This window comes from Camelus ferus, chromosome X (assembly GCF_009834535.1).
Source record: "Camelus ferus isolate YT-003-E chromosome X, BCGSAC_Cfer_1.0, whole genome shotgun sequence".
Lineage (NCBI taxonomy): Eukaryota > Metazoa > Chordata > Mammalia > Artiodactyla > Camelidae > Camelus > Camelus ferus.
Window position 1 is genome coordinate 65,387,226 of NC_045732.1, and position 27,803 is coordinate 65,415,028.

General features: G+C 39.5%; 3 protein-coding genes across 25 annotated transcripts in view; 1 reads left to right on the forward strand and 2 right to left on the reverse strand.

The window, feature by feature from the left end:
* Positions 1 to 2,903, reverse strand: part of SYTL4 (synaptotagmin like 4) — a 90,718-nt gene extending 87,815 nt beyond the window's left edge. For 16 of the 21 annotated variants that reach the window (XM_032475230.1, XM_032475229.1, XM_032475231.1 and 13 more), the window contains exons 1-3: positions 2,546 to 2,902; positions 1,892 to 2,032; positions 614 to 721 (exon numbers count right to left, since the gene is read on the reverse strand). The gene's annotated coding sequence lies outside the window, so the exon portion shown is untranslated. Of the gene's footprint in view, positions 1 to 613; positions 722 to 1,887; positions 2,033 to 2,545 lie in introns of all 21 variants that reach the window. The other 5 variants (XM_032475249.1, XM_032475234.1, XM_032475240.1 and 2 more) reach the window with 5 other exon arrangements.
* An 80-nt stretch (positions 2,904 to 2,983) lies between these two features.
* On the forward strand, positions 2,984 to 24,676 carry CSTF2 (cleavage stimulation factor subunit 2). 2 transcript variants are annotated; one of them, XM_014565452.2, is made up of 15 exons: positions 2,984 to 3,137; positions 4,233 to 4,311; positions 4,655 to 4,824; positions 5,673 to 5,809; positions 6,284 to 6,403; positions 6,497 to 6,634; positions 9,156 to 9,279; positions 13,203 to 13,265; positions 15,665 to 15,724; positions 16,351 to 16,492; positions 17,268 to 17,443; positions 17,736 to 18,028; positions 21,441 to 21,551; positions 22,264 to 22,389; positions 24,468 to 24,676. In XM_014565452.2, the coding sequence occupies exons 1-14, from the start codon at positions 3,080 to 3,082 to the stop codon at positions 22,384 to 22,386; spliced, it is 1,794 nt and encodes a 597-aa protein (XP_014420938.2). In that variant the 5' UTR covers positions 2,984 to 3,079; the 3' UTR covers positions 22,387 to 22,389; positions 24,468 to 24,676. The 2 variants fall into 2 exon arrangements, with proteins under 2 accessions (XP_014420938.2, XP_006192117.2); XM_006192055.3 differs by lacking the exon at positions 15,665 to 15,724.
* Positions 23,673 to 27,803, reverse strand: part of NOX1 (NADPH oxidase 1) — a 76,334-nt gene continuing 72,203 nt past the window's right edge. For both annotated transcript variants that reach the window (XM_032475227.1, XM_014565453.2), the window contains exon 13: positions 23,673 to 27,788. In XM_032475227.1, the coding sequence (XP_032331118.1) occupies positions 27,662 to 27,788 (127 nt within the window). In that variant the 3' untranslated portion in view covers positions 23,673 to 27,661. The remainder of the gene's footprint in view (positions 27,789 to 27,803) is intronic.

The window sequence follows — 27,803 nt, forward strand, 5'->3', positions numbered from 1 at the left end:
GTTGTACACCTGAAACTAATATAAAGTTATATATCACGTACAATTGTGTAGTATATACACACAATGGAATATTATTCAGCCTTAAAAAGGAAAATTCTGACACATGGTACAACATAAATGAATCTTGAAGGCACTATGCTAAGTGAAATAAACCAGTCATAAAAAGAAAAAGTGTTATGACTCCACTTATATGAAGTACCTCAAACAGTCAAATTCACAGAGACAGAAAGTAGAATGGTGGTTGCCAGGGGCTGGGGGGAGGGGAGAATGGGAAATTAGTGTTTGATGGGTATGGTGTTTCAGTTTGGGAAAACAGTAATCTCTGGAGATGGATAGTGACAGTGGTTGCACAATGTGAATATTCTTAATGCCACTGAACTATACACTTAAAATGGTTAAAATGGTAAATTTTATGTTCTGTATACTTTACCACAATAAAAAATAGATAGCATACTAAAACTCTCTCCCAGGTTTTGTGAGAATCAAGTGAGATCTATGCAAAAAAAGCTTTGTAATCTATACGGCCCTTCACAAACATTAGCTCTTTTTAATCATCACCCTGTTTACCCCAACCTGATACCATTATCTACATGCTCAACCCAGCCATACTCACCTAGCAGCATACTGTTGGAAGTTTAAGTGCTGTCCAGTGACACCCATCTTCATTTTGCTAAGCCCTGGATTCCATATGCCCAGGCAATGGTCTCCCAGAGTTCTGGTTCTGAAACAAAACAAGCACCAAAATAGACATGTTTTAGACAAGCCTGGTGGATTCTAGAGAAAAAACTCAAAAGACTTCCTCCTCTTACTCTTCCCCCAATGCTTGGCTTGGAAGCAGTCCTCATTCAGCAACAAGAGGTCAGAAAGCCACTGCCAAGAACAAGGGAAATCTTCCTTCAGTTCAGCTGACCACCTAACTCCCTGGTCTGCTACCAAGCAACATATCTCATAAAACAGCCTTTGAGCAGGTGAACAGTCTTGAACCTCCTTTGAAGGAACAGGATTCTGAGAGAAGAATACAGGAAATATATTCAGTAAGCATGAATTGAGAACAGAAGTAGTTAGATAAAAAAATGAAAATACTAAAATTGAAAGGCCAGAATAACCAGCTTTGATAGATTAGACATCAGTCTGCACAGTAGCCTCAGAGGTGAACCCTCAAATATTCTCAGACAGTATAAATATTGGTACAGAACCAGCGTGGTAACACAGTAGTGCAAAACCTAGGAATGATGTTTCTTTCTGGAAAGCAAGCCAGTTGGTACCTACATCCAGATATTGACCAGGATCTGTGTCAGCATTCAGGTGCTCTTTAAGTTTCCTTATCTCTTACAAGCACTGCTCACTGAGGATTTCTCCTAACTTGGGTCAATGCTACAGTGCTATTTGGAATCTTTTTCATGCAATGATGTCTATCCAGAAGTTGCTGCCTTTCCAGATACTCTCTGGAGGGAATATCCTAATGAGGGATTTCATTCCATGACTCTCTGAGGAACTTTAAACATGAAGTAGCACCTACCTGGGCCTTGGAAGTTTGACCTATGGCCAGGAGAAAGAACCCAAGTCTCTGTGCCCTCACAATCTTGAATGTCTTTGCTTGCTTCACTTGTACCCTATCCAATATTCCTACTGTCATCAATAAGACTGGATAAGAACTCAGGACTTTTTAACAAAACTTTCTGCCAATGCCCCACAAATCTTACCTATGGTTTCCCAAATTCTTTGATTCTCTACTGTGTACCCTCTCCCTTCTGCTCAGAACCCCCAAATTACACTTATCCTATATATACAGTCCCATCTGTGTAGAAATGCATCTTTCTGAGTTCTTCCCCTACCTGTTCATTCTGTACCTATACTGTTCTGTTAACTGAAGTTCAATCATAATACCTACAACAGCATCAGATGTCCCACCTTCTGTCTTCATTTTGCTATAACCTGGAGGCAAAAGAAATGTGTCACTCTGGGAGCGTGGCAATGAAGGGAAAAGATCCTCACGGACAACAGCACTGAAGCAGGGTCACTAGCACAAGGCCTGTAAGAGAAACCCAAATACAAAAAAGCAAAAGCTTAGGTAATATTCCTTGTACACCCCTATGCTTTTCAACCAGCAGGAGTGGCTGATGAAGTGATATAACCAACAGTCCACAAATGGCTGATGGCAGAACAAACCCTGGCTAAGTGCTTCAATCTATTCTTTGGTGGTTCGTTATCATGAGCCATTGATCCACCATCACCAGGTCCTACGCTCTAAGTTCTTTTCCAAAACTGGTTTAAAAAAAATTGAGCCATTCTAAATTCTCTCAGTTATACTGGGAGGCAGTAGATACAGCAGTTAAGCATTCAGTCTCTGGAGCCAAAACAACCTGAGTTCAAGTCCTGCCTTAGCTGCCGGTCGTGTACCACACAGGTCACTGCTGTTTTCGGTTCTGATGTTTTCTGCTACCCTGCCAGCCAACGCCCTCCGCCGCCCCGCCCCCTCACCACCGCCAAGCACACGGAGCCCAGAGCCTACAAGGGAGCAGACAGGGGCCTGTTTGGCGTTTACCTCCCCATCTCCTCAGCTATGTCGGCGCCTTGACGTTGAGCGCCCCTCTCTAGGATGCTGCGACTCTCTTTCCTCATCTCACTCCGTACGCTCACAGCTTTTGCAAAGGGATAAAACGCATGCCGCTGGGGCGGGGCCAAGCACTTCCCTCCCCTAACGGGGCGGAAATAAAACGAAAGTGCCACGCTTGTTTATCCAATGACTTCCCCGTTACCATAGTAAAACCGCCGCCGCCATAGTTATTTCGGTGGACGGTTACTCGCGTTTAGCCAAAAAAAAAAAAAGCCTTCAAACTAGCCGAGCTCCAGCTCGGAACGGAGTTACTCTCAGGCAGGAGCCCAGCCGGAACGGGGCTCACGCCCTCGCGGACGTAATGCGCGCCGGCTGCTGACGGAATGACGCCGGAGAAGGGGTCTGCGTCCGTCCGGCCCAGGCGCTTCCAGCTCACGCGCCGTACGGAAGCGTGTTCTGCGCTGGGCTCATGCGCCGTACGGAAGCGGGCTCTGGCGCACCGGAAGCCGCCGGAAGAGAACGATGGCGGGTTTGACTGTGAGAGACCCTGCGGTGGATCGTTCTCTACGTTCGGTGTTCGGTGAGAGGAATTCGGTGAAGCCAAGCATCGGGGAGGGACAGAAAAAAGACAGGGAGCAGCGGGGAATGCCCCCCTACACTTCATGAATCGCCGCGGGAGCCGGTGATGGGTCGGGCTTGCAGCTCGACCTGCCTATCCTGCGGGGCGGTCAGCCTGGTGGACTTGTGGGCAAAGTGATGCTCCCCTTCGTCCGAGGTCTCGCCCCCTTTCCACGACGTGACTGAGGAAGTTAAACTAGTGTTCAGCTTCTATGCGTTTCTCCTTTCATGAGCTTCAATTGTTATCTAGAAGCGAGGGCTCATGGCAAATGTCCCATAGTATTTCTCACCCCCTATCCCAGAGTATAGGTTAGGTGATGAGGGTATAGAGCCTTGTGTCCACTTCCCTTCCCTCTCATAGGGACTTTCATCCTCTGCTTTTTACCCGTTATGTTTTAGTTCGTCGTTAGTGGTAGCGGCTACCTGGCGTCTTAAGGTGGATTGTAAATGAATGAATGAATGAGCTATTAAGACGACGTCAAAGAAATTTTAAAGAGGATTGAATCGATTCTGAGTAATCTTTTCAGCCGAAATAAGTTTTTTTTTAAGTATGTGTGGTGATTTGAAAGCACCTTCTAGAAGGGACATGACAAGACAATTAAGAATAATTTTTAAACATCCTCCACTACATTCAAGGTCATTCTCTTTGAGTGTGTGTATATGTGGAAATACGGACGTATGAGGCGGTTTTTAAAATTACAATATTGACATTTTTAGTAATTGATAAGACTTGCAGACCTTCGGGTGAATACCAGTGCCTAAATATTTATTTTCAACATAATTAAGGACAATCTAACACATGTCAGATCCATCTGAGAACTAATACTTAGAAGTGCCTACACCTTTTTTGTTTAATCTCAGTGGTTTATTTCTCTTGTAATTAACGTCAGCAGACACGATTGAAATCTTGTCTAACAGAGTACCATGGAACCAGGATTGGATGAACACTGTATTAGAACCAGTCATTACATTTTCAGTGATATATGTAGATACTTTCTCACTAAAGATCTAGATTACAAACTCAGAATTTTGGTTTGTTATCTATTTTCTTCCTTAGTGGGGAACATCCCATATGAGGCTACTGAAGAGCAATTAAAGGACATCTTTTCTGAGGTTGGACCTGTTGTTAGTTTCAGGTGAGATTCCCTTTTATTACTTGGTGGAAGTTCCTTGAAAAATCACAAATCTGGCCCTTAGTTATAAAAGGTTTTTGCTGGTGACTTCTCACACACATTCTTTTTTCTTTGTTTGTTTATACCAGCTTTATTGAGATGTAATTCACATACCATGCAATTCACATTCATTTTTACTAAAAGATAAATATTTTTTCATTTAAAAAGATGTGTAAAAAATATTCCAGTGAGACGGAAAGATAAGGTTATTTGTCTTAACAGTAGAACAAATTTAGAATGTGGCAATGTCAGCGGGAACCCTGTGTGTATGTAACATTTGTGCCTGATACTTAGTTCTGCTCTCTAGGTTGGTATATGATAGGGAGACAGGAAAGCCAAAGGGTTATGGCTTCTGTGAATACCAAGACCAAGAGACAGCACTTAGTGCCATGCGAAACCTAAATGGACGTGAATTCAGTGGGAGAGCACTTCGAGTGGACAATGCTGCCAGTGAAAAGAACAAAGAAGAGCTGAAGAGTGAGTATAAACCCAAGCTGTGTGCAACATGAGTTAGTTAAGATGTGACAGTGAAGATTTCCACTTATGAGACCTTTAGCATCTGCTAAAATGCTTATTAGCCATACAGCTTCTTTCTTTGACCCACATGAGGTACCTACACTAGGAAAGTGTTTATCTTAGAAAAATAAGGTAAAGTTGACTTAAGTCCACCTGTTGCCAAGGAGCTGATTGCTGGTTGAAGATGAATTACAGGCTCACCAAGCCATTAGCAGTGCTAACTATGTCTGTCATTAGTGTTTGCCGTTCCTGTGATTATGTTGCCAGATGTATAACTGGTGGGAATACCAAGGCATTCTCGTGGCTTTTTTCATAAGGTAATAAATAGATCCAGGAATTCCATTTTGAAATTAAAAAATTTTTTAAATAAAACCTTTTGCTTCTTGGGGGGAGGGTATAGTTCAAGTGGTAGAGCACATGCTTAGCAGAGGTCCTGAGCTCAATCCCCAGTACCTCCTCTAAAAAGTAAAATAAACAAGCCTAATTACTTCCGGCCACCAAAAACATGGTTTAAAAAAAGCCTTTTGCTTCTGAAATGACTTGTGAAAGGAAATGGATATGCCTAGTCCGTAATTTAGGTTAACATCATTCACCTGTGTGATCCTGGGTCAAACTTTCCTCTAAGAGCAGAAAATACACTCTCATCTTCCTCCACAGAAATAAGAGACTCGCAAATCACTTATTTCTCAGCTCCAGAAAATTTAAAGTTATCAACAGGCCCTTATAGCAAACCTGGGAAAGTAGATACTTGAAATGATTTAGCTCTTTATTTTGCCTCCTTAACATTTTGGTACTTTCTTCCCCATTAGGCCTTGGCACTGGTGCCCCTGTCATCGAATCACCTTACGGAGAGACCATCAGTCCTGAGGATGCCCCTGAGTCCATTAGCAAAGCAGTTGCCAGTCTTCCACCAGAGCAGATGTTTGAGTTGATGAAACAAATGAAGGTGGGAGGAGGTATTAGGTTATGGATAAATGAAATCACATCAGATTTTCAGAGTTCGTTGATTAGTTAATGGAAATGATTCCCTGAGCTCAGATAGAAGGTGTGCCTCTTGACCAACATTTCTGGCACCTTGAGTATCCATATATGCACAGTGTATTTTACATTTCGTGCAAAGAGCTTTCCATTTTCTATACACAAACACACCTATACAATCTGGCTGGGGTTTTATGGCCCGTAGATACCAAATGTAGATGTTAAAATGTGGCTTTTTTCCTAAGTGATGGTATTATGGTATTTGAAATGCCTCTTCCTTCTCTTGCCTACCGTGACTAAGATTTTATTGCTACATGAAAACTGAGAATAGCTTTAAAAGCCTCTTGAATAATACGTTTCTCAGATGGGAATGGCTGTAAATCACTATCAATTTCTAAATAATAAGTACTGAACCTAATGATGAACCTCTTTATCTTCTCAGCTCTGTGTCCAGAATAGTCCCCAGGAAGCACGGAACATGTTGCTTCAGAACCCTCAACTGGCTTATGCTTTGCTACAAGCACAAGTAGTGATGAGAATTGTGGATCCAGAAATTGCCTTGGTGAGTGCTTCTGGTTCTTGTATGGAAATGCTGGGGTAAACCTTGAGTGGGGTAGAAACAGACAACGTATAGATTCGTCTTTTCACTTTTTAGAAAATTCTACATCGCCAGACAAATATCCCAACGCTGATTGCAGGCAACCCTCAGACAGTCCACAGCGCCGGACCTGGCTCAGGATCCAGTGTGTCAATGAACCAGCAGAATCCTCAGGCCCCTCAGGCCCAGTCTTTGGTAGGACTTTATTATGCCTTAATATTTTTTTAATGTGTCTTAGAATGTTATTGTCATTTTAGGAGGATATATTGAAAGAAGAATGGTCAGAAGCCAGAGATGATAATTTCAATTTCCAGGCATAAAAGCAGTTAACAAGTTTGCAAAGTACATGACAGCTGAATGAATACAGGTTCAATGCCACGTTTGTAAAACAAAGATCCTTCCTTTATGCCCTTTTTTATAAGCTGATTTTATGTGTATGTGCGTGCATGGCACTGTGGTTGACACTTTTGTCATTCCATATATATTATCTCATTTAATACTTATAGCAGTTTTATGAGGTTGGCACTCTTTATTCCATTCTTACCGATGAAAAAAGTAAAGTTCATTTTCCAAGTATGACACAAAACCCTGAAGACATGAAAAATTGGTATATATGAAAACTGAAAATTTTCTGTATAGAGAAAAAGAAAGAAATACCAAAGACATGACAAATTGGGGAAAAGTATTTGCCACACACATGATGGACAAATGGACGATAGACTGATGATTTAAGAGCCCTTTAGTTATGTTCAAGAATGTTTATTGCCACATTGTAGTGGTGAAAAATTGGCGACATCCTAAATGTACAACAATGGAAAAATGGAGAAAATGTGGTATATTTATTCAATGAAATACAGCAATTAAATAAACTACATGTGTCACTGTGAATGACTTTCAAAAATATAATTCCATATAGCGGTTAAGATGAACTAGGATACATGGTATCAACACAGATAACTCAAAAACGTAATGCTATACAGAAGTGAAAATAAATGAATGTGGAAGTATTCCAAAATACAGGATATATGTGTTTGTACATACCTCCAAAAACATGTTGAATGAGTTGCAAAGTATATGTTCAGTATGTAATGATTTACATACAAATTCAAAACATCTATTAGAGTTCTTAAGTGATTGTCTAAGAAGGGGATACAGGATGCAATTGGGAAAGACGATACAGAAGATTTCAATTGTATATATAATTTGTTTTCTAAGCTGTGCTTATTTTATTCTCTATCCAATTTATATATCTGAAATTTTTCATAAAAAACAAAGACCTCCTATAAATTAGTAAGCAAATTACCAAAAACCCAGTAGAAAACTATGCAGTGGGCATAAACAGTTCATAGAAGTAGAAATACAAATATATATTAAATATATGAAAAATGTTCAACCTGAAAATAAGATAAATGTGGACAAATACAATACGCTACTATTTTCACCTGTTAGATTGGCAGAGGTAGACAACTTGAATAGCTCATTCAAAGGTTTAATTTAAGGTAGGGGTCAACAAACATCTTCCAAATGGCCAGACAGTATTTTTTGGCTTTGCAGGCCATAGGATCTGTCTTAACTACTCAATTCTGCCATTGGAATGTGAAGTGAGCCACAGACAATACATAAACAACTGTGCATCATTGTGTGTCAATAAAACTTTTATTTATGAAGCCATTCAGTGAGCCAGATTTTGCCCATGGGTCATAGTTTGCCAACCCCTGCACTGATTCAGTGAATAATTTTTCAGAAATAGGAAGGAAATAAATTAAGGCCCAGAGAGATCAACTGCTCCAAAAATAACAATCCTAAGTGGCAGATCCAGGATCTGAACCTGGTTCTGTCTGACCTTGTAGCCTGTTTTCTCTTAATCACCTCCCTAGGCATTTCCTCTTTTCTGTTTTAGAGTTTTGTTTGTGTTCTCTGAGAATATATGTGATTATATGTGTGTGTGTGTGTATAATTTAGCTTTTATTATTTATTGAGGTCTTTCTGTTCCAAGGGACTGCTCAGTTTTCTTGGGAATACACAGATGAAAATATAACATTCCCTTTCCCTCCAGGAGTTAATGTAGCATTAAATTTTTTTTTTTTTTACATTCCCTCAACCCAGAATTATATTTGAGGACATGGATGAGAAAAGATTGGTCAAATGAAATAACTTTGATCTTAAAAATGTAGGCTGCCGGCAGTTCCTTTTTTTAAAAAGTCCTAATCTCTCCTTGGGATCAGCACTTTTTTTTAAACATTTTTTATTGATTTATAATCAATTTACAATGTTGTGTCAAATTCCAGTGTAGAGCACAATTTTTCAGTTATACATGAACATATATATTCATTATCACATTTTTTCTCTGTTAGCTACCATAAGATCTTGTATATATTTCCCTGTGCTATACAGTATAATCTTGTTTTTTTTTTAACTCTTAATTGCCAGGCCCTGGTCTTGAGGCTGTATATGGCCTCACTACACAGGTAAGACTTGTCAGTCTCTGCTTTTAGAATATGGTCCATCTTAACCATGTTCTATATAACCAGACTCATCGTGTGTATTGCAACTTCTGTTCAAAGTATGTTATAAATCTAATGCTGCAGAAGACATGCTGTAGGAAAAAGATATTTGGTAGAATATTTGGGAGTGTCAATTTGAAGAGTTCTTTAAGATCATAGACTTTGTGTACTGAGTCTCCACAGAGGCATACTCTGCTTTTTATCTTGGTCAGAGTGGAATGCATGTCAATGGCGCACCTCCTCTGATGCAAGCATCTCTGCAGGCTGGAGTTGCAGCACCAGGGCAGATGCCAGCCACTGTAACAGGACCTGGCCCTGGTTCCTTAGCTCCTGGAGGTATGTTTCATTTAGAGTCTTCATCATTTTGGTATTTTGCTAAAGTTTTGTTACAGCAAATGGCATGGTGTAGCCAAATTATTATGTGGCAATGAGATCTTGATATTAAATTAATATGTAACTAGGCAGTATATATCCTAGTTGGAGGAAATAGTTGATTTTTTTAATGTACAAATCCTATATATCTGATTATGAGAGCAGAGGAAAGGACAGTAGATTGGAAAAGTACAGTAAAATTCCAAATTACTGAGGGGAAAAATAGAATAAATGGAAACTAGACCAAGCCAGTGAATACAGAGAAAAGGAAATGACATTGTGGAGTAATAATAAACACAGTTAGGGTGGAAGGAATAGAATTTCGTATAGTCATTATTCTGCTAAATGTGAATGGCCTGAATTTTACCATTAGAACCCAGAGACTGTCAGTTTAGGTTAAAAAGCACATGGGAGGGGGGAAAACAGAAACAAAATACCTGATCACATTTGTTACTATATTTAACAAACATAAAATTGGATTTCATGGAATATCATTAGACCAAACAATAAAAGGAAAAAAATAATTTTAAAAACTATGTATGTTCAGTAAAAGTATATATATAGGTATTAATAGAGTATTTCTATTACACTTGTAGCTTTTTGTCATTCAACAGTCGTAACTAAAGAAGTTATAGGTGAGATAGTTATTCCCCATGTGAAACACCTTTATGAATACATGATGTATATTAGTATTTAAAGTTTTTTTATGCAACAAACTTGTTTCTTGTTAATTTATCTAATCTGGGTTAGATTGACTACAACACAACTCATGGGGAATCATTTGAGTTTAAAATGTTCTGTTTTATAGAGGAACCAGTCTAAAGGGCTAAACTGACAGGGAATAAATTTCAGCAAACTACGATTTTCACTTATCCTATAGAATTAGTTAAATTATCTTTCAATGAAAGAAATAAGATTTTGGTTTTATACATTTTTGTGTGTTATAGGTGCCTAGCCTACCTTAAAATAGCACAAGTTGTAATGTGGTCCTATTACACATGACAAGTGTGCAACCCATGACATATGCAGCTCATTACATAAGTCGAAAAACACCCAAACTAGCCTATACTCTGTTCAGTGAGACAAGTGCACTTCATGCAATTGGATGTCATAGCAATGTCAAGTTGCTATAAGAGTTTCTAAGCATCTGCTGTCCATTTTTGTACTTAGCATTGTCATAAACTGTTAACACAGAGTGTGTGGATCACTGTCATCTGTGGACCACACTTTGAGTAGCACTGTGGTAGTAGACAAAAAATAAGGATGTTGAGAAATAAAATAATAGAATCAATAAGCTTGATTTAATATATAGAGGGAGGCTTTTATCTTTTGACTAAAGAACATACTCCCCCCCATTTAAAAAAACTTGACCATGTTTTTAGCCATAAAATAAAAACAAATTTTAAAATGTAATGATTTTAGAGGCTGTATTCTCCGATTATGCCAGTAAAGTTAGAAATAAGTAATTAAAAGGTGACAAAAAACTTTACTTAAAAAATTAAGGAACATATGTAATCCTTGAATTAAAGAAGAAGTAAAAAAATTTATAAATTTTGTAAAAGACAACAAAAAGTAGTACACTTCATACAAAAAAGTGCAGGAAATAGTGAAAGCAGTACTTAAAGGAAAATGAATATCCTTAGGTGCCTGTATTATTAAAGAATAAAGGAACTTACTAGTTCTAAAGTATTAGAAAAATAATTTTTTAAAAAATAAGATATCAAGAAGAGGGAATTAATAAATATAAAAGTTGAAAGTAAGTGTAGAAGGAACTTAAGTGAATTTTCAAGTGATTTTTTTGTGAATTTTTAGCATTTATAGTTCTGAAGTTATTAAAACTTCACAGATTTTTGAGCTACCCTGTACAAAGTTCTTTGGCAGTTGATGAGAGGTGGGGGCAATCTAGTAGAAAAGTAGGCAAAGAAAATGAGTAGGCGCTTCATAGAAGAGCACATCATAGAAGAGCAAATTCAAATGGCAACAAAAACATTCATTTATAATCAGGGGATTGCATATTAAATAATGAGGTTTCACTTTACTTAAACCCATCAGCCTAGCAAAAGTTTTAGAGGTGACACTTGGTATTGGTGGGGAGTGGTATACATTGCTGGTAGAAATGTGAAGTTTTTCAGCCTTTTAAGAAAGTAGCCTCACATTAAAATTAAAAATTCATATACACTTTGACCTACCAATTTCACTTCTGGAAAGCTAGCCCATACAAATAAAAGTGCCATTATGTGATAGAGTATAATATGAGCAATTATGCCCAGAATGCCTTCTGAGTGGTCTGAATAAATCATAGAATATTATGGATAGAAGAGAGCTTTGAAATCATTTGGACCTCACAGTTTAGTGTGAATTAGAATCACCTGAAGGGCTTATTAAGCCACAGATTGATGGTCTCCACCCCCAGGCTTCCTAATTCAGGATGTCTAGGGTAGAGCCCTGAGAATTTGCAGTTTTGACAAGTTTCTGGTGATGCTGATGCTGCTGGTCTGGGGACCACGTTCTGAGAAAACACTGGTTTAGACAAACTTATTCACTTTATAGATGAGGAAGCCTGCAGATATGTTAATTTTATCAGACCAGTTGTTCAGAATTACAAGTACTTAGTAGCATTAGTAGGCTAACACAGATTCAGGTTCTTAATCCTTGCCCGGGATGTTAAATGGGATAAGAGAATGTGACATGTACTTGGGGTATTTTAGGTGAGTATTAATGAACTACAAACAGTTCAGCTTGTCTTTTGTCCCCACTCGCAGCATATATTGTTCCTTTGAAGAAAAGAGAATTAATTACTATGTAGGAAGGACCAGACAAGGACTTGTGACACATGATTAGTCTTTGTGTAGCATTCATACCCCACTGGTTAGAGTAGACCTGTCACTCTCAACCCTGTTAGACCAGGTGGTCCCTTTTTGTAACAGGTATTTTGCAGTGACCATTTACTACCCTAAAATGAAATGCACAGATGACATAGCATATTTAACACAGATTCAAAAAAACTCAATATAGTACCCTAACTATAATACTAAAGGAGAACTAAAAGGAAATCACAGTAAAAGAATACTTTTAATATGCAAGTATTTGAGCACAGCTACACTGGAAAACAAAAAATAGCAGTCAGATATTTGTACCTATACCATAAAAGTAAAAGACAGATTCACGTATGTTGTTTTGGCAACTCAGATACCACAAGGACTGTTAACATTGATGATGTGATTTTCTAAAATGGTGAAAATAAAAACTCTTGGTAAAGTTCTTAACAAAACAAAACGCGGTACCCATACTTTACTTAGTATTGGCATTTTGGGAAAATTCAGTGTATGTGTGTATATATATATACACAGATATATATCTATCTGTATGTGTGTATATATATTTATGTATACACACATATCAGCAAAACGTTTGAAGGTTTTGCAAGACGGTAATTCCTGATTCTTCAGGACTATCTCATACGTTGCAGGAAAACTAGTATCTTTTTTGGCTTCTCATAAAATGCCAGCCATGCCCCCACGGTCTTTGTCACAACTAAAACAGTGTACCCACACATTTATAAAATCCCCTGGGAACAGTACTGCCTCCTGTGGGAGTAGTTACATGGGAAAGTGCCATTGTTCTGTATTACAGAACTCCCTGCCAAGGTTTTGGTAACCAATGAGATTAAGAATTGTTACTGAACTCACTTTTCTGTCACCAAAGCCTAAAATGTACTACCAAACTCCATCTCCTGTATAACTGCATTGTTTAGTGGTAGTTCTGATCTTCCTTTGTAGGTTTTTGCTTGTTGGGCAGAAAGAGGAAATTTGTTAACTCAGCCACTGTCCGTATTTTTTCCCCACTGTCCTAGTTTATGTCTTCCTTTCCCGCCCTTCATCTTCTAGGAGGAATGCAGGCCCAGGTTGGAATGCCAGGAAGTGGACCAGTGTCCATGGAGCGGGGACAAGGTAAATAAATACTAATGTCTGATTAATGTGGACTAGACTTGTGAAGGTTCTATATCTGCATTGTCTGATATGGCGGCTACTAACCCCACATGGCTATTTAAATATTAAATTAATTGAATTAAGTTAAAATTAGGTAAAACCTAAAATGCATTTCCTCATTCACACTAGGCATAGTCTAAGTGCTCAGTAGCCATGTGTGGCTAGTGGATATCATACTGGATATTGCAGACATAGAACATTTCCATCATTGCAGAAAATTCTGTCAGCCAGCACCGTCTCGATTTCTATCTAGTGACTCAGAGCGCGGCTCTACAAGAATTGATGACAAAGCAAATGGATCCTTTGTTTCTATTTAATTTATACCACCTTTTCTGATAGTTTAATGCTTCTGCTGACACGTTCTCTCTGCCTCTACGGAGATCTGAGTAAGGAATTTTACTAATGAGCATGTAATATGTGGCTGGGTAAGTGGAAGACTAAATTTAAACCCCAGAGAAAACTGGGAGGGGATCAGAAGTCTGTGAAGCCTGCTTGATAAGTGCATGTTGTACTGTGGCGGTAGCACTGGACACCACAGCGGCAGCCATTCCAAAATCTCTGCGTTATTTCTCTATGTTACTGGAGTTTGAAGAAAAAATGCAGTGATTCGGTTGAAAACAACATCAGGAAGAAAGAGAGTGAGAAAAAGAACTAATAGTAAAAACTGAGTGCATCCTAGAGGCCATGCACTTTAATTTTCATAAACAGCCTCATGAGTTAGGTGGCAGCACCTCAGTTTTCAGGTGAAGAGCTGGAAGCTCAGAGTTTTGAGTTACTTCCTCAAGGGGACATGGTAAGTAAACGCTGGTGTCTGAGTAACATGGGCTGGGCTTGGTGCACTCATCATCTCTTCCTAATAAGCTAATAAGCGGCAGAACTAAGATTCTCAAGTCTCTGGCTCCAAAATCTATCCTTTTTCTGTCAATCTACAACTGCTTCTATTAACTTCCAAAAATGCTCTTTAATGTCTTCTTATTCACTGCGTCCTTGCGATGAGAATGAACTGCTTTGGACAAGCATAGGGAAGCTTAAGTTCCTTCTTATTAACATATGGTCTATAAGTAAAACCCATTTTTTTAAAAGCACAATACTAAAAAAAAAATAGGCCTGTGCACCGTACTCCTCGTCTGTGGTTTGTACACTGGGATTCGTTGCTGAAGCGACAAAACTAATCATCTTGGCAGGCAGTTGACAGTGGAACAAGCTCTTGTCCAAACACCTCATCTGAGCAGCCCATGCTTTTGTGCTGTTGTGCCTCGCCACTGTCAGATCATGTGTGTACCCCAAACTATTTTTGCAACAGTGAGAAGGAATTAGGGTTTCAGTCCTACCGTTACCTCTCCCCCAGCCATCAAATCAATCAAACTTCAGCTGTTGAATACACACTTCCGCAAGACATCTTCCTTCCTGCTATGGTTATCTTCACCTTTCCGGTCAGAAGTTAACAAAGGGAAATGACTTGAATTTTGAAGGTGTATCAAGGATGTCTTCGTGAAAAGACAAAATGAAATGGGTTTCCTTTTATAGTTTTCCTTTAGCATCCAGCCGAAGAAGCGAGAATCTTCCCATTTGTACCCAGTCGGTCTTGCTTTTCCTGCAATCCATGCTGCTTTCGCACATTTGTAATGGTGAAAAGAGACAATGAGATGTTTAAGAAGATACTTCTTCTTGCCTTCCACCACCTTTTTTTAAGTGTTGGTGCCCTCGTCATCTTATTAGTCTTGGTTTGCTGTTGCCATGATGTTACTTATTGAAGACTTGCAGTGGCAGAGTATTTCTTGAGGAGTGATATTCTCTTTCCTTGTCTAAACTTCATTTACTGCATTCCTCCGTTTGATACTTTTTGATAGCAGAAATTCTTGTGCATTAAAAATACAGCAAAAATAGTTACCCTACTTTGTTATGGGCGTTTCCAGAATGAATCTTGCCTTCCAGGTTCAGTACAATCGCTTTCATTTTTTGCTTATGAAAATATGCTTGTGTTCTTTGCCTAACTAGAGATTCAGAACCATCCTTTTTATGTTTTTAATTCTTTTTTTTAATAGAGTCACAAGGAGATTTAAGGGGAATTGTGGTAGCAGAGGTGAAAATTGAAAGTGGCTGGTTATTACTGTCCAAATAAAATCAGTGGCCATAGGTTTTATGTTAGGAAGCGGTCTCATCAAAGCAAAACAGTTTCAGATCCCAAAGAAGCTAACATGGTTTCAGAAGGTTTTGTAGCCCAGGGCAAGCTAACGAACTGTTGGCTTTTTAACTTGTATGTGTAAATCTCCAGTGTCTGTCTGTGTATGCTTCTGCGTGTGTGTGCAAGCTATTTTACGTGTCTGCTCTTTCTCCTTTTGAACTTACTGCTCACCTAGGAACCCTACAGCACTCGCCCGTGGGACCCGCCGGGCCTGCATCAATTGAGCGAGTTCAAGGTACCCATTGGATCTGCGGGTTTCCTTTTGCTTGCGGTATTCAGGGTGGGACGTTGAGAGGACAGGGCTACTTGGCAGTCACCCTCACACTCAGAACCCAAAAGGGTAGTGTTTTGGGTTTTTGTTTTTTAATTTGTTCCTACTGGGGCCACAAGCCTAAGCTTGACCTCTTCACACAGGGCAGAGAGCATGGATGATATGGGCATCTGCCTCCCTACTGGTGTCAGGAGGCTTGGATGGAATAGCAGTCTGTAAGGAGACAGCAGGTTCTTGCAGAGCCATGGCAGTGTTCACATATGCCGAGACCCTACGTCTCTTTTGAGACTCCAGTCCTTGAACTAAGGTTGATGATAAGGAAAACCAGGAGCATTAAGTTGAGGTTGTAGTGCTAGTCCTTGGCAGGTTGCTCCCCAGTTTGCTCTTTATATAATTCCATCCATACCTCTAACAAGGCACAGATTCTGCCTCCACCCTGCTTCTTTTCTTGAGCTGCAAGAGGAGTCTGCTGTGGTGAGGTCTCACCCACTCTAAGGTGTCTGAATGATATCGTCCACGGAATATAGAGTCATTTCTTGTGTCCTCATGTGTCCTTCACAGCAGTAACTCCCCGTTTGTTTCCCTGTCAGTGCCGATGCAAGACCCCAGAGCAGCTATGCAGCGTGGCCCCTTGCCTGCCAATGTCCCAACTCCTCGAGGTCTGTTAGGAGACGCTCCAAATGACCCACGCGGAGGCACTTTACTTTCTGTAACTGGAGAGGTAGAGCCTAGGTAAGCACTAACACAGAAGGAACAGTTTGGAGGAATCAGAGTTTTCCCTTGCTTTGAGAACAAAGTCTCTTCGTTTGGACCTGTTTGCCTGCTTCAGAAGATAAATATTCCTGGCTGCTGTCTAAGACTAAGCACTTCCTGGGCAGAACCATGTAGCTGAGCATGTCATTTGGAACTAACCATTGCTACTCCATCTTCAGAAATTGGAATACATATCTGAACAGGAAAAACGTACATTTCTTATTGGTAGTAGGAACACTGATGACAGTGATAATCATAATAATTGATATTAATAGGGATTATGCCTCTGATTCTGCTCTGAGTGCTTCACTGAGATCATCTCATTAAATCCACACAACACCCCTGGCAGATTGATACTAATATCGGTCCCATGTTACAGATGAAGAAACCAAGGCATAGAGAAGTTAAGCAAACATGCCTAAGATCAATCAGCTGTGAAGTGACAGAGCCTAGATTTGAATCCATACAGTAACCCATGTTCTTCAGCACCATACCGCGTATTCATTACATATAATGGATATCCACTACTTCCTCCTTAATTTGAGTGCCCCGACCAAATATGAAATTCTGGAATACATGGATTTACATCTCCATAGCTTTTCTTCGACCTGTTTGGTGTTATTCTCTTAGCATCTTTAGACTGATGTCTGCATCAGTTCTTTGTCTGATTTTTACTTACTTATCTTCTGGTTGACACTTTTTTCTTGTTGTTTTGTTCTGTTTTAAAATATAACATTTTTTTCTCCATCTCTAGAGGTTACCTGGGACCACCTCATCAGGGTCCGCCCATGCACCATGTCCCTGGCCATGACAGCCGTGGCCCACCCCCACATGAGATGAGGGGAGGGCCATTAGCTGAGCCCAGACCTCTAATGGCAGAGCCAAGAGGACCCATGCTAGATCAGAGGGGTCCACCCTTGGATGGCAGAGGTGAGGGGAAACCACGTCACAAGGCTGACTGGCAGTTGTGGGCTCACGATGAACCCGCTCTCTTAGGCTCTAATCTGGGATACAGAATGCTGGGGCAGTAGGGTTGGCAAGCATTTTTTAGGTTTATCTGCAAACCTGAGAAATTGAGGAGGGAAAGCAGTCTCATGTAGTTGGGGGGAGATGTGACTGGAGGAATAGATTTCTATCTTTCTTTGGTCATTGGTTCGTCTTGCAGTAAAGGTGAGTAACTACACAGTGGTTTCCTTGCCACTTTTTTTTTTTTTTTAAATAGGCGGAAGAGATCCCCGAGGCATGGATGCACGAGGGATGGAGGCCCGAGCCATGGAGGCAAGAGGATTAGATGCTAGAGGATTGGAGGCCCGTGCAATGGAAGCCCGTGCAATGGAGGCCCGTGCAATGGAGGCCCGTGCGATGGAGGCCCGTGCAATGGAAGTCAGAGGGATGGAGGCCAGGAGCATGGATACAAGGGGCCCAGTCCCAGGCCCTAGAGGCCCCATACCTAGTGGAATCCAGGGTCCCAATCCAATTAACATGGGTGCAGTTGGCCCCCAGGGATCCAGACAGGTATGTGTAACACTCACTTCTGGCTTCTATGTGAAATCTTGATCTATTCAGGAATTGATTATTGAGGCTGATTATTACTGCTTTCTGATTTGGGCTGTTTCTCAGCTTGTTAGGGAAGATTAGGATCTCTCTTTAGTTTCTCTGTCCCTCCGGGTGGTGATTTTCTGATCACCAGGATTATAGTCCAAAAGAGTAACCTTGTCCCACAGTTTCAAATCCCATTTAGAGCAGAGTCCCTGATTTTAGGGAATAGAGAGCACATCGTAGAATCTAGGCATGGATAATTTTAAAAACCTCCCCCAGTGATTCTAATTTGTAACCCTAAGAACCACTACATTGGAGCATATGAAGAACTATCAGTGGTCATTTAGATAATATTAGGTTTGCAGAAATCTATTTTAATTTACTTTCATCCCAAAGCCTAAGTGAACAGTGGCGTATGAAAGGCGCTTTACTAATGCGCGCACTAAAACCTGTGCATCTGAATTCTCATCGCTTCTTTCTCTTTATTTGGCTCTCTCCAGCTTTGTGTATATGGTGGCCTATGATTGTCTTGTCACCTCCATCATTTTTACCGTCCAGTTGGTTGTGGGAAGGTGGTACGTGTGTCTCTTCCCTGTGAGGTTTTTTTGTTGTTGCTGCTGCTAGCACCTTTGTTTCCCTCTAGCCCCTCCACCTTCCTCTTTCCTCTGTGTGACTTCCTCCTTCCTCTGTGCACTTCTCTCTTCTTTCTCCCATATGCTTCTGTGCCTTACTCCCTTTGTGTGTGTGTGTATGAGAGAGAATTGTATTGTCAGAGCTGGAATGGAATGGGTCAGTTATCTAGTTCTCTTATTTTATAGGTTTGGAAACTGAAACCCAAGAATTCAGGTGACTTGTCCAAATTCACACAGCTAAAAAGTGGCAGAGCAAAGAATAGAACCCACTGTTTTTTCCACTGTCCTAATCTGTCCTGTTCTCTGCACGTTGTGTATGTGTATATGTGTATCTGTCCCCCTTCTTTAATATGAAATATGAATATGGTTTTTGGTATGCATAGAATAACACTTTTCTATTTTTTTTTCAAGTTTTACTTTTTAAAAAATGTGTTCATGGGCTTGATTTTTATTGTGCCCTCTGGTCAGTAGCCTCATAATTAAAATATTCAACAAATATTTATTGAGCACCTACTATGTACCAGACAGAGCTGTAGGTACTGGTGATATAGCAGTGTGAAGAAAACCAAGTCTCTGCCCCCTTGGGGCTTGTATTCTAGTTGGGGAGATAAATAACCGCATGATGTGCTTATGCAATTCTATCAATAATTCTTTGGAGAAAGATGTTGAAAATAATGGTTGGAAGACCATTTCTGGTTAACATCTTGGTCCTTTATCTCTGCTAGTACTTGAACTCATTACTCCTTAGTATTAGGATTATTATAGTTTTTATTAGCAGATTCTATAAGACCAATTAGATCTCAGGTAGAGAAAACAACTTTTATCTTCAAACCTTTTCAAAATTGTTTAATATGTTCAGTTATAAATAAATATATAAAATACATTCATTCATGTATAAAAGATAGGAAGAACGCCACTATCTCCCCTCTACCTGTCTCCCCATGACCCCATCTCCTGTAGATAATCTCTTTTATTAGATTTTTTTAACGTATCTTTCTAGCAAATTATATATATATACTTTTTGCAAATATGAATAAACATATATTCTTATTTTTCCTTCCTTTAACTGTTCTGCACCTTGTTTTTTTACTTAACAGTATATCCTTAATTCATAGTTTTAAATTAGATTTTAAATTTAACTCCAGTCCACCTCATTGGAAACTTGTTGGTAAAAGGCTTATTACTGGGGTGACTGTGTAGCTTATTGTCCAAACAGGGACACGTTTGAGAGTGAAGAGTGCTGCTAGTAATTACTGTGGGGCAAAAGCATAAACTGGGACTGTCTTGGGCAAACCTGGATGTGTGGTGGTCACCTGTGTTACTACTTGTCTGCCCAGAACAGGCTCTTTTGGAAACTTTAAATGGCCGTTTTTAAATGGTTAGATCACATTACAGTACCTCGAATTAGTATTGACTGAAGCTTCAAAAAGTTTATTCTCATAGCTGTTTCAGGTCTGTAACAGATCATTAAGGTTTAGACGGGTCTCCAGATTAAGCATTGATAAAGAGCAGAAAGTGATGATATTCCAGCAATTGTACAAAGCTGTACTAATGCTTCATGTTTCTAGTGTCTTTGGGAAGTGAGTTAATGCATGTAAATGATTGTTCCAGATAATAGAACTATTCGACCAAGTTTTAAGCTACTTTAATAAAGAATAATATATAAAATGTACTGTGCTTCCTTCTCTTCTTAAACAGGATACCAAAAAAATGATTTTAATCATTTCTGATTACTCGAGGTCATGATTAAATGTCCCCATGATTGTTTATGCTGTCATAGAAAGCATAGTTGTCTCCTGTTTTGGTTTCTGGTCTCCTTTGCTGTCAGGCTGTCACCTGGCTCTTCACGCTGCTGTCATGCTATCTGCTCCTAATGGTTTACCCACATTTCTTGTATGCTTTGCTGCTTTTCATCTGCTAGGGAAGCAGGTAACGTGTTTGTTAACAATTTGTGTTTAATAGTAGTACCACCTAAGCTCTGGGTGAATGCTTTGAGTGTGAACACAGCTGCAGCATAGGGACCTTTTAACAATTAGTCTAGGTGCTCTGAGGCCCGTGCCTTGGATTCTGGTTATCTCTCAAAAGCTTGAACCTATCAAACAGCATATTAAGTACCAATAAGCATGATGCCACTGTACTTTGTTAACTCAGGTCAGTTATGTTTCTTGGTCTGAGGTTAGCAGAATGCTTCTGCTGCATATTCTGTGTGGAAAGTTATAAAAAGCAAATGTTGGGCTAATAGCAATCTTTTCCCCAGAGGCCTTCCCTTCTCCTTTCATCTCTGCCTTACTTGTGGGTTAAGGCCCTTTGGGACGAACCGCCCATCTCTGATTGAACTAGAGGTAGGCGGTGTCCCTATGAATGTAGCTTCCCCAGAGGAGCAGCATACATTATTCTAGACTCTCAGCTTTCGTTTCTGTTTCCACTGAGTGCTAGTTTCCGGGATGCTCTCAGTTTTCCCTGTGCTTATGTGGCTGAATTCTGCTGGATTTGATGGTATCCGGTTGTGCTGTGTGATATGCGTTGATGATGCTGGAGCTGTTGTAAGCAAAAGTATCTAACTTGCTAGTTGATCTCTGGCTGAACCCTGCCTTCTGCTGTTGCTGACAGTAGGAAATGATCTTCAGAGTCATTAATTTGCTCTCTTTACTGCTATCCATAATTAGATCATATTTTTTCACATTGTTATTACTGGATTCTGGTTATCTAAATGAGAAGTACTGAAAATCTCTCCTCATCTCTCTCTGTGCACATAGGTCCCAGTCATGCAGGGAGCAGGCATGCAAGGAGCAAGCATTCAGGGTGGAGGCCAGCCTGGTGGCTTCAGTCCTGGCCAGAACCAGGTCACTCCACAGGACCATGAGAAGGTAAGCAATGCTGTCCAGCTGCCTCCATATGCACAAATCTTTTGGCGTCCCCTTTTCAGTTACCATGCGGAGGTCCTGGGTCTTCAGTCCCTTTGGAAGTGATGTTTACACTTAGAACTCTTTATGATCTTGTTACCTGAAAACCTATGGGCCTGCTCCTAAAATTCTTAAATGGATGTATTTGAACGGCAGCTTATCTTACATTTCAGACATCTGCCAATAGATTTTTGTGTGCGCAGTCCTGATTGACTTGGAAATTCAAATCCCTTTCTTCCTGCCGCTTCTACCTTATCCCTAAAAATGATAGCAGGTTCCCTGTGAGTATATCTTTGTTTCTATATTTGACCATTGTGGGGAGCTCATCATATCTGATGGAAAGGCCAAAACTTGTGAAAAGGAGACATTTTCAAAACAGAATTAAAAACTGTAGACTGCCCAGGACTCACAGATACCATCTTAGTCAGCAAGAATTTGGGGTTCATGAAGGTGTTGTTTTGAGTCTTCTAATCTGAGGTAATGTTGTACTTTTACTTTTCATTGTGCCTTTTCTTACCAGCTGGTTTTGGTTTTTTCTTTGTTTTGTTTTATTCTGTTTTGTTTGGCCTACTGTGTTCTGTGAGTGAACTCTCCTTCCTTTTTGGACAGAAGCTGGTGGTGGTGTTTTTTAGCTGCCGTCATTAAAACTCACTACCTTTTTTTTTCCTCTGCACAGGCTGCTTTGATTATGCAAGTTCTTCAACTAACTGCAGACCAGATCGCCATGCTGCCTCCTGAGCAGAGGCAGAGTATCCTGATCTTAAAGGAACAAATTCAGAAATCTACTGGAGCGCCTTAAAAGGTGAGCAGACTTAACTCTGCCTGAGTCAGACAGGCTCCTTGTGCACTTGGTATATGCTTTCAGGCTTAACCAACAAGACTCTCTGAGGCCTGCCCTCCTCTTGGCTAGACCCTTCACCCTTCAGTAGTTCAGCCCCTATCACAGCAGGGGAAGGCGATAGGCATTTGTCCAGTTGTTGAATTGATTGTAATCCAATGTAACCTTTCCTGGTGGCAAAAGTGACATTGTCAATCTAATGATATTAATAAAATACAGAAATCTAGAAAGTTTAGGGTAAAAGCTCTGCTTCCTCAACCTCATTCCCCAGACATAACCTCTAAATATAGTTTGGTGTGTATCCTTCCTAGAATCAGTTGTTATTTTCTTCCAAACTATCCCATCAAAACGGAATATACAAACAAGTTCAATAGAATGTATAAACATTTGAGTTTCCAGTATTTATCTTACTTTGAGTATTTTGAGGTTAAACTGCTACAGCACACAATTTAAGGCAGTGAATGTCCACCATCCCCATCAGTCCCTGTACATTTTAGAGGTTGCTCTACACTGCTGCCCTTATTTTTCTTGCTCATCAGTTGGATAAAAAGGAACATAATCGTGTGAGACCTAACTAGATTACGTGTATTGGTGTTTCTTTTTAAAATTTTTCCCCAACATCTTATATTTTATAAACAATTCTGTTTTCTAAAAACAGTTTAAAAATCTGCATTGTCCCAATATCAGCTGCAATATCACATTTTGAATTTCTACTTTTTTCTCCATCTTTCTTACAATTCCCATCTATGTATCATCATGTAACAGTGAACTCATTTACACTAACCTAGCCGTCTTTACTAAATATATTGTACTTGAATCCTTATTTGTAACATTAAAACATCCAAACTGGAAATATGCGTTGTATCTGTATCTCAACTTTAAATGACTGAACTTCAATGGGAAGCAGTCATAGACAGACGGGGATAGACTTTCAGTATGACCAGTACTTTAACTTTTTAGTCCAGATACCCAAGGCATTCTATTTTCTTCAGTAAAACTATAGACTATCTGTTATATTCATAGGAATATAGATTTTCTGAAAAACTCTTCCTCTCTTTTACTTTTTCTGATTTATTTATGCCAGAGAAGGCATTCCCTACAATGTGGGGAAATTGTGTTTTGGGATAGTACAGGTAGAAATGTTTCTGAAAGTTCTTTCTTTGTGTCATTGTATATTCTTGCTTATAAGATACCTCATTTCAAAACCTTGCACATAAACCAGGAAGCGAGGTTTTTTGTTTGTTTTACCTTTTATTTTGAAATATTAAAAATTCACGGCAAGTTGGAAAAATAGTACAAAGAGCCTTGTGTACCCTTCCCCTAGCTTCCCCTAATAACATCTTGGGAAGTTAGCAGACACAATACCTTTTTGGTTTGTAGTGAAAAATGAAGAAATTGACATTAGTATATTATTAAGTAGACTACAGACCTTATTTACCTTTCACCATTATTTTAAAACCTGCATTGATATGTGTGTGTGGTGGGTATGTAGTTCTATGCAGTTTTATGCAGGCAAGGTTTTAATGTGCATTTGCTGGTATTTGTGCATACTGTAGCCAGAAGGTTGGCTCTCCCTCCATCCTGTACATTGCTGGTTGTGATCCATCTCTGCTATCACTGACAAACTTATACAGCATCGCCGTTAGATCGCTGGTTCTCAACCAGAGGCAGTTTTGCCCCCTACAGGACATTTGGAAATGTCTGGAGACATTTTTGGTTATCACAGTTTTGGGGGGTATGGTGTGCTACTGGCATTCAGTGGCTAGAAACCAGAGATACTGCTAAATGTCCTATAATGCACAGGACATCCCCTGATAACAAAGAGTTATCTGGCCCCAAATGTCAGTAGTGCTGAGGTTGAGAAACTGCTGTAAGAGCAGATTACTTTGAGGAGGCAGGAGGCAGACACCTTAGGAATCTGTCCCTGGTGTTGTCCTCTTATGCACAGCCTCCCTTCCCTACCTTTAACTTTTTTCCCTGCTGTTTGGGGAAGAGAACTTTGTCTCCACTTCTAATGGATTTCTCCCAACTTTTTCTTACAGGGTTTTCAAAAATACCTGGCAACAAATCTGGAAAGTAATTCCATAACTTGGTTGAAATGTTCCAAAAAGATGACTTCTGCATCCTAACCCTTGAATGACTCAAATTGGTGCCAGGTGGAGGACTCCCATCACCTCTCAAAACAAAATCAGCTCATTCTGTTGTCTTAGTTTGTATATTTTCTGTGACTTGAAATAAACTTTGAACACAATTTTAGTATACTGCAAATTGATATACACAACCTTTTTGCTTTTAAAAAGCGGAGCACCAAGGGTGAAACCTTAGATGCGTTTTCTACCCTTACCGCAGCATTGTACTTTAATGTTATGTTGCCACAGCTCTGTTTTTTCCTTCTAAGTTAGCCATTTATTCTTCTTGATGATATTTGAGAATTTCTCAGAAGCAGTGTTTTCTGGGACTTAGTTTTTGCTTAGTTTGCTACCAACAGGAATAATACGATTTGCCCTTTGAGAACTTGCTAGAACTTCTGAGTCTACTGGGAAAAAATAGCATGTGCTTAGAGCTGTAAAATGGTCAGTAGACCAACAAAGCAAAGAGCCTACCTAGCAGAGCAGTGTATTTAGTTTAGAAAAATGCAAATATCAAAACGCATTTCTTTTTGTCAGTACCAGGTCTATTCACATACATAGTTCAGAGTTAAGACAAAGATGACATATGAGCACTGGTTCGAGTGTGTCAACAACACTAGAGACCGTTGACATTTACCTGTCTCTTCTAAAACACTTCAGCCTGGGTAGTCAACCATAAAAGTTAAGAAAGCCACTAATTTTTCACATGTTCAAGATGAAATAAAAACAGAAATCAAACAAACAAAATACATTTCATCCTCCCTTCTGGATAATTACTAATCTACAGCCCTACCGTATAACCAAATTTATTCTGGGAAATTAAAACATAGAAACTCTAAAATTTTACATTTTTCTCCTTTAAGAGGACCAAATATAGAGCACAAGCAGTCAGACTGCCCATTAGGCCTGCCCCTGCCTGCTTCCTTCCAGATGGGTATGAACATCATTAGTGCCACTAGCTCTAACCTATGGCTCTTCTGGCCTGGTCTTCTTTCTCTCATAGTGGCATTAAGGAGAAACATGATTTCTCTCCCATCAGGCCAACCTCAAGAGGTTAAGAGGTGCCTTAATAATTAGTAAAGTTCCACTGGAACTACTCTTGAGCCTATTTATATTCTCAGAGTCCTAGCCCCGGCGTTAGGATTATGGTCAAGTGAATTAAAAGCCTGCCGTAGGCTTAGAGAATGTAATAGCATATTGCTTACATGCCAAGCAAAAGAATGCAAAGATAATCAATTTTATGAGAGGCATTAAAACTGAGGGATTTTTCTACTCTGATACATAAACATTTACTACAACAAAAATTTGCTGAACAAAATACTTGATATTACAATTTAGGAAGAAAAACTTGCTCAAAACAGCTGAGGAGCTTTCTGGGTATCCTGCTCATCCCCAGTTCGGGCTTGGGTGTTGATTGTGTGTAGGATTTATTATCATTACCTTTTCTGCCTAGTCCATGAACATTCTAGGCCTTGATGTATTGATTTTAGCAGTAGTCATATCTTGAAGTGTCACTGTATTTAGACATTAAGACCAAGAGTGAAGCCTTTCTCATTAGGACCTTATAAGTTTCAAGGAACACTAAGATTCCAAATCAAAGTCACTGAAGATCAAGTTTTCATTTGGTCAGCAGTTGTTTACTAGGAACTGTATCATCAGGGTTCCATTGTGCATTTTCCTAAAGCCTTATTTAATTTAGATAGCTGAAATCCAGGAAATTGGCAACAGCAGAGGTACTCCAATCTATTCCGATGGAAACATCCATTAGGTATTTTTTTTACTGATGTCCACTTAATAAATGAAATACAATTAGCTACCATGAGTTCAATACTTACCTTTATTTTGTTCAGACTAGTGACTGAAAAAATTGGTTTTACTAATCCTTCAAGTCATGTACGTTTCTGGATAATTTAAAAACAACTATTTATTCATTTTTGTTCACTTAATGGTAGAGAAATAGGTGCTATAAGGTTAATTCAGTAGACTCATTCTTATAAGTCTAATGAATTGAACTGTCTTGGGGCACAATGAAGTGTGGATTTTTCCCCTCTTTTAAGGGCCCTGGTCTTTCCTGCTACTGATTCACTGTGACTACTAACATCCCGGAGCCAGGTAGATGGGAGAAAATAAAAAGCATTTTGCTAGAAGAAAGAAAAGGCATTTTGCTTATGTCATTAGGTGAATGATTTCTTAGTGAATAGGTAGATAGGAGCAAAAAACATGTCAAAATTTTAAATTATCTTTTTTCAAGACTAAACATTAATAAACCGCTTAATAAAAATGGCAGTAAAGAGCCCTTGTTGACTAAATAATCATCCTAAGGTGGGACTTCAAGTTTTCACAATTATTTCCAACAGAACAATGCAAGCTAATGACAACATAGCTTACTCTCCATTATAATGCAATTTCAATTAAGATTAGCATACTTTCAAGATTTTCTTTCCCAAATGGACAGCCTAGATAAAGTAACAAAAGATTCATTCATTAAGCAAAGAAGAAAATCCTTCATTTTTTGACAAGCAAAAATAGGTAAAGCATAAATTGCTGTTCACACTGGATAAGACTTATGTTTAACAGTGGTAAGAACGTACATGGTGTTATATAGGGATTGAGTTCTTGGTAATTTTATGTTTGTTGTTTTCCTATTTATGCTTATTATTGTGTTGTCATTAAGTCGTTAATAAATTTTTATTTTAAAAAAATCACCCTACTCAGAAATCTTCTTTGAGGGTGGGAGGTAGGGGAGAATGTGACCCAGAGCCCGGGAAACAATAACACTTGGAATCAACAAAATCACCTGGCGTTAAGTTGTATAGCTGTCAAGCACCTCTGCTACCTTGCTGCAATCAAGGCATTCCAAAAGGATTTGCAATTGTCTTCCCAAGAAAGGATCCATGGGCTTTGCAATTATTGGGACTTCTGGAGTTTTTAAGTCCATGAAGCTCAGTGATGATGAAGTTGAATCCAATCAATAAAGAATGCCAGGGAGTCAAGGCTTGAAAAACACGTTATTGTCCTTAAGTGGCTGCCCAGACCTGACCAGACCAAGTAAACTGTTAAAGATACAAAGGAGAGACAATGCAGATTACCATCCTTATTCCCATAATTCAGAAATTTTCTTTGTTGAAGTGGAATTGAACCTTCCTTGGATCCAGACTGGAGTATCGTTGACAGCATTTGCTCAGGCTCTTTGCCAAGGTCTGAGGTCCACATAGGAAGACTCCCACCGCCGACCTGCAGGAATAGAAA